General features: G+C 41.0%; 1 protein-coding gene across 1 annotated transcript; it reads left to right on the top strand.

The window, feature by feature from the left end:
- The first annotated feature begins 3,545 nt into the window (after positions 1-3,545).
- mnx1 (motor neuron and pancreas homeobox 1) lies at positions 3,546-6,187 on the top strand. Its single transcript, XM_029147609.3, has 3 exons — positions 3,546-4,131; positions 4,808-4,968; positions 5,344-6,187. Exons 1-3 carry the CDS (start codon positions 3,636-3,638, stop codon positions 5,629-5,631), a joined length of 945 nt encoding a protein of 314 aa, XP_029003442.1. The 5' UTR covers positions 3,546-3,635; the 3' UTR covers positions 5,632-6,187.
- The last annotated feature ends 831 nt before the right edge of the window (positions 6,188-7,018 follow it).

The raw sequence follows: 7,018 nt of genomic DNA, 5'->3' as shown, positions 1-7,018 counted from the left end.
TTGTCAGGACGACTTCGGTGAACACAGTGGAATGTCATATTTTGTGATAATGTTGTCAGATTTGGTGCTGAACGCTGAGTGAAACAGAATCTTGTGAGAAAGATTGTGCTTGTGGGAGCTCATAATACGGCATGTAGATTGTTTTCCTGATTGTTGTCTTTTTGTTCAGAAAGATGGGTGTTTTGTTGAAAACCTATAGCAATTAGTAGCATCTTAGTAGAAACTTTACACTCAATAAATAATGACATAAAAAACACTGTCTACTGTTTCAGTCTTGTTACTGACTCAATGATGTTCAAGATTCAATTCAAGATTTAAAAAACTTAACTAATCCCTGAGGTAAAATGCTTTGCCCACTTAAGGTTGCTTTCACAAATAGAAGGGAAATTAAAGAAGTCAAAAAGTATTATCAAAATAGTCTGGTAACATATTCACAGCAACGCTGATACCCGCATATAACACACACACACACACACACACACACACACATTCACATCAGATTACTTTCTATGCATATACAAGTACACATATGTATGTACTATACTACACAGCTGCCAATGAACCCTTACAGAGGGGGGAGGAATTGTACAGACTGATAGCCACCAGTACGAAGGATCTCTGGTGGCGTTCTTTGGAGCACTTGCAACAACCCATGTTAAGATTAGATCTGTGTGAGAACAACACAGTCTGTTACAGATATACAGATACAGAAAAATGTGGCAGATTTTTGTTGTTAGTTGCTTCCTTCAGCAATAAAAATCTTTTAAAAGTTTTCTTTCACATAAAATCCAGCATCTATATGTCACTTCCTAACCACAGTGACATAGATCACATTTAGTATAGGCAAATCTGTTTTGTAGCAATGTTCTGGTCAAAGAAGCATCAAATCAATACCTTAAACAAATTAAGTAAATATTTACAGTTGACAAAATAGTCTGGTAACATATTCACAGTAATGCTAAACCTTTCAAACACAGATGAACAGTGTTCTATCTGAGGTGTTAATTCCTTGATCTTGGAAATAAGTAATAAGTAGTAACAAGTAATAAGTACTAATTTTTGTATTACATTATTAGCATAAGCTTTTCCAACTGAAATGATGATACCATCAGATTAGTGAATGGAGTATTTGTTGCCTATAGTTTTTTTTTTGTGTGTGTTTGTGTTTCTCTGATAGCTACTAGATAGTTTTTTTAACTAAAGGCCATATTATAATATTATTTTTAAATAAGCTGCAGTTATTTAATGCCAGTCTTTATGTATTTTGTCAACAAACAGAAGACTTATATCAATGAGGTTTTTATTTGCTGAACGAATAAAAGCTTAAAAGGCATGAGCAGGCAAATGGTTTTATCAATAAGACCTGACTGGGCCTATATATAATAGTCTGCGTTAGGCAGCGAGTTGAAAGCGGTAAAGTCTCCATTCAAAGTATGTTGATAACACGTCTGAGATTTTTATTTAAATTTTCAGCTTTTCTCCTAATTTCTCTAGACAGTGACATACGTAAGTTTAACGCTGTGACTCTCGACAAATCACACTAACATAACTGCTTCAATTCACAAACGTTTTAAAACAGAGATTTCCTGGTAGCAGTCATCTGTACCAGTTTACCAAAAGGAATTTATTACAATAAAAGAGGCATGTTCCTTTTAAACTGCGTTTTCATAAAAATACATGTTTATCACATGTAATTAATAAATAAACTATTTCGATGTGTCACTTTGATTTGTATTTTAGTTAATTGTGAAAGTAATTACGGAACAAATTAACAGCTTTCAAGAAAGACCGAGGTTTTAGGGTTCGGTTCCATCTTGTGAGCCTTATTAATTTTCAACCCCCTAGATGTGATGAAAAGGAGCGATAAATCTGGGTGATCGGTGAAGGCCAATACTAAATGGCTCCATATTTCACCGCTGCTTTAATAGAAATATTCATGCGGGCTCCTTAATGAAATTAAACCCGCGGTGAGGACAAGGTGCAGCTCGGGGGTGTGGCGATCCGGAGTTCGTCTGTTATAATCGCAACCAAGGCGTTAGGACGCGCTTAAATGCGGAGGGAAAATGTAAAATGCTTCAGTTTTGATGTTCTGCTCGTGTCCTTTGGGCGGAAGTGTCTCCGAACTGGGGATAAAATCTAAAATGCATTGGAAGAACACCGAGGACATCTTAAATATTAAAGCATCAATTCTTATGATTACGCACATAAATCTTCACATTTAATATCTCGACGACTGTGTAAAAGCAAAGCCTCACACTGAACCGATTTGCTGCGTCTATTTCTCTCCCTTTCTATTTTTTTCCACGTTTCCATGCAAGCTCACTGGCCGCCCCACATCAATCTTCCCGTTATCATTCTGTAATTGGTCATGATCATCAAGGGCCACAATTAAATGGCGATCCTTTACTTTAAAACTACCCGGTGACTTGTTGATTTCCCCCGAGCAAATAAACGTCCCAGGAGCGCGGTTAGCTGATGAATTGACAAAAACTAATCAGCTTTATTGGTAGACAGGTTAAGGGCAACGGGGTGTCAATAATTCTCATTTTGACCCCGTCTTCCATTAACTTTAAGTGGCTTATTAGACGAGAAGTCACCCGAAGCCACGGGCCTCTTTCTCCTCATCACACTTTACAATTTTTCTCGCTCGCGCACGGTGCCCAAATGTGACGTATATTGAAAGCGTTTTTTGAAAGTCTATCCAAAAGATGTCTTTGACTTCGTAAGAAAAGCACAGTTGTAGTCTGCAGCTGGCTTTTCCACAGCTTTGCTGATAACATTGGGTTATATGTGGGTGTAACCCTGAACGCGTCTGTCACCTTCAGGCCTGCGGCGCGACAGAAGGACGGCTTTTACGTAAATTTCCCTATTGGCCCGTCAAGATACTTTGGCTCAAGATGCTCCATTCTGTCCATCCTATCATTTTTACACCGTATAGCCCGTGTTGCTCTGAATTAACTTCTCTAAATAGTTTATAATGAGTAAAGATGGACCAGACACCCTACAGTTGCATGTTAGGACAGAAAGCGTACTTTTACGCAGATTCATTTTTTCAAAACATGATTTTTTTTCGGGTAATGTCTATGTATCATTGACATATTTCTGACTGACTGACTGACTTCTTTCATAGCAAAAAAAAAAAGAATAATCTTTCGAATAATAATGTGACACAATATTGTTTTAATAATAAAATGCATATTTTTCTGTATTTGTAAATGTTCGCAGCCAAAGCCCAAACTGCACAAATTCATGGAGGATAGTCTCACTCAATAAAACCCGTCAATGAAAGCCACATTGTATTCATAGGAAAGGAAATTCAGCTGCAGCCGGCCAGAAACTTTTTCAAATGTCATTTTCCTGTAATAGCAATATTTTATGAAAGCAATAACGCAGCCAACATTGTGCTTCGCAGTGATTAGAGCAGAGAGGCGTTGTTGGGTCAGATGCAGAGCTTGGGACAACCCCCAGTCAGACGGCTGCACCAATCGCCTCCATCGGACAGGGATTAAGTGTCACACTGAGCTCCTCTCTCACACTCCAGACCAAAACATTACTTTTGAGAGGTGGAGACGCGGCACTGCCTCTTTTCCCCATCAACAGCTGCAGAGGCGAAAAGGACACGAACCGAGGGTCCAATGGAGAAATCCAAAAACTTTCGCATTGACGCGCTTTTAGCAGTCGATACGCCCAAGGTGCAGACGTCTCCGCTTGCGCTTGTGACTTCGCTGTCCTCCTCCTCCTCCATCCCGTCCTCTGGAAATGTAGGCGCCCCGGACTTGAACGCCGGCGCCGAGTCTTTACGCACCGAGACGCCGTCTCCGCCGAGAATTTCCACCTGCGGCTTGATTCCGAAACCGGGCTTCCTCAACAGCCCCCACAGCATGGTTGGATTACACCCGCAGAGCACCGCAGGGATCCCCGCACAGGCTCTTTACGGCCATCCCATGTACACCTACTCCGCCGCTGCACTCACGGGCCAACTCCCTGCTCTGTCCTACTCTTATCCCCACGGCTCCCATCACCAGCACACCAGTGATCCCATCAAACTGACAGCCAGCACATTCCAGTTGGACCACTGGCTCCGGGTCTCCACCGCTGGAATGATGCTGCCCAAAATGTCTGACTTTAACTGTAAGTAGCTATTTCTTAACAAAATATGCTTGTTTATAACATCCATAACATGGCTGCAGACGCAGGATGATCAAGGCTGTGGCATGATACCAACCAAAAGGCTGTCATGATTGTTTTTAAAATTGTAATAGTAAAGAAGTCAAAATTGAATGTGGGCCTATATGATGCTGCTTTAAGACCCAGACAGACGCAGACATAATATGTTACTTACTTAAAATGGAGCTGTCTTTTGCGCGTCTTCCTTCACACATTATGACTTTCTGAATGAACAGGCTGTCACAGTGTGATGGTTTCTCTGACAGGAACTAAAATGGACAGATAATGGACAGTGGGAAAGTGGCGGAGGAGCGTGAAACCCACAGCCGACATGCTATTTGCTCAGCAGATACTGGCTTTTTGTCTCTGCTCGTTTTAACAGATTTGTTCAAAACGAAGTGGCAAATAGCTTCGCTCTAGACATATTCATACGCGGACGATTTTATTTAAAGAGAAAGAACGGACATATGGGAAATTAGATGTTGGTACCCTACGATTTGTTACAGGGGTCGGAGGGTCTGGTCCCTTTGCTCTGGTCATAACCTCGCTGCTGTTTTAAACCCTGATCACTTCACGCGAATAACCTACTGAAAAGTCACATTTCAAGGTGCATCGCATTCACCCTGTTTTCTTCATGCAGCTCAGGCTCAGTCCAACCTACTTGGCAAGTGCAGAAGACCAAGGACCGCATTCACGAGTCAGCAGCTGCTGGAGCTGGAGCACCAGTTCAAGCTGAACAAGTACTTGTCCCGACCAAAGCGCTTTGAAGTGGCCACGTCCCTCATGCTCACAGAAACTCAGGTAAATCACATCTAGACATTTTGCTGGTGTTAAAGTTGATAAGTTATTGCCCATTTTATATGAAGAATTACACTGAAATCTAATTTCTCTTGTATTTACAATTACAACATATTTGGGGTAATTAAAAAAATAGATAAAACAATTATTTCAGGGCTCCATATGGTCAATACAGGTGACCTTTAAACTGTCTTCTTTGTCTCATGTACTTTTTTTTATTTTTAGCTATTCTGGGGTCATTGCATGTATTAAATTGAAAGTACATTAAAGATACACGACATTAAATGATGAGGATGAAAGAAACAATTAAAAAGGGGTTTGAGCGTTTTGTTAGTGGGCCGATATAGCGTATGTTTAAATAACGTGTTCTTTTTCCAGGTCAAAATCTGGTTCCAAAACAGACGCATGAAGTGGAAGAGAAGCAAAAAGGCCAAAGAGCAGGCCGCGCAGGAGGCCGAGAAGCAGAAAGGCACCAAGAGCGGCCAGGAGAAATCTGACGGACTCGAGCAGTCGGACTATCACGGCAAGACAGGCTCAAAAAACGGCAGAATACGAGACTTCAGGGACAGTGACGACGAAGACGGCGACAATTTCCTGTACAACTCGTCAGACTGCTCCTCAGACGACGAGAGGAATCACACTAGTGACATAAGCCCGCAGCCTTAAAGCTGGCGATCTCCATTTATACAGACTATGGGGGATTTGCGATAGAAAATGCAGTTGCATGTAATTCCACCTCTAATCACGTCCATGGAATATTGGCATTTGTTTTATTTCTTCAGAAAGATAAAATAAGATTGAACTGGGGTCAAGAATAAACGAGCCTCATCTCTCACAAACAAGCAGTAAAACGGGAGAATCACTCACACGGCTATAGGTAAACTGACATGTTGCATGGTTTATATGCAAAACGCTTCAAACTGTCTCAGGACTCCGCAATCTCTCTCTGCTGTGATAATTAATTCATCGGCAACACATCCAATAATAACCCAAAGCCCGCACAGTCAATAGTCTGCTGTCAGTTGTCGTTCTGTTCTTAGTGCTGTTAAACTTCCGTAATGTGTAATATCATGTTGAAGAAAACCTTATGTTTATTTTTCTATAGTGTATTTATAAGAATGGTCATACCGGTGCATGCTAAATTATTGTTTAGCGTCTCTCTTGGTGCAAAAAAATGTGAAATAAAATGTTTTTGTATAAATCTCGGTTGATATTTTGACGCAAGTTTTGCGCTTTTTTTTAAAAAAAAACAATCTTGTCTCCTGCTTTGTGATTTGCGCGCAGTATTTCAGCCGGGACGCAGACACAAGCGTGTGTTTTCCTCCTTGCTCTGACAGGTCGGGTCATGGGAATTACTGTTAATAGCGCTGTCGGATCCGTGCAAACGTGCAGTGAGAGCAAACAGCGAGCAGGCGGGCGGACGGAGGAAACATTTCGCACCACACTAGCAATGGAGCCGTATTAATAAATACGCTCAACCATCATTTCAGGGCTGAAAGCATTTTAAAGGCATGAAGCCTCAGAATTTGGTAAATATTTTAAATGTTATTAGATATTAAATGGGTTTCACTCCACAGGGATGATCGTTGATTCATCTTACAAAAGAACACAATAATAACAATAACTAACTTATTATCTAGCAGCTGCCCTCATAGCTTAAAAAAAAAGCATTGGACCAAAGGCAATTCTTCCTTCCTATTCTATGTTCTGACTCAGCTACCAATATGTCTGAGCTTCATTTGAATGAGTCAGACTTTCAAATTCACATTCCAGAAAACAGCCCTCAGAATGTTCCTACTTATCACTGTTCCCCCAGTCCTCAGTTAACCTACAGGTGTTTAAATGACTAGGCCGGTTATCTTCTCCGTTTGCTTTAGCTGCAGCCGACTAAATCAAAGTTCAGCTTGGGGTCAAGCCCAACCAGGTTTCACCAGGTAAAGCTGATGGCAGCTCCCAGTTTGTTGATCCATCATCTGCACCTTTTAACAGGCACACTGTTGAATTGTTTCTCACTAAATGTAATCCCTCTTTTTGTGTGTCTTCGTTAAGATGA

Source organism: Betta splendens, chromosome 4 (assembly GCF_900634795.4).
Source record: "Betta splendens chromosome 4, fBetSpl5.4, whole genome shotgun sequence".
In the NCBI taxonomy this organism is placed as follows: domain Eukaryota; kingdom Metazoa; phylum Chordata; class Actinopteri; order Anabantiformes; family Osphronemidae; genus Betta; species Betta splendens.
This window is presented reverse-complemented; position numbering and strand designations above follow the sequence as displayed.

Coding starts and splice junctions, on each gene's coding strand:
- mnx1 (XM_029147609.3), top strand. CDS start 3,636: ATGGAGAAATCCAAAAACTTTCGCATTGACGCGCTTTTAGCAGTCGAT. Junction 4,132..4,807: donor CAAAATGTCTGACTTTAACT/GTAAGTAGCTAT, acceptor TTCTTCATGCAG/CTCAGGCTCAGTCCAACCTA. Junction 4,969..5,343: donor TCATGCTCACAGAAACTCAG/GTAAATCACATC, acceptor TTCTTTTTCCAG/GTCAAAATCTGGTTCCAAAA.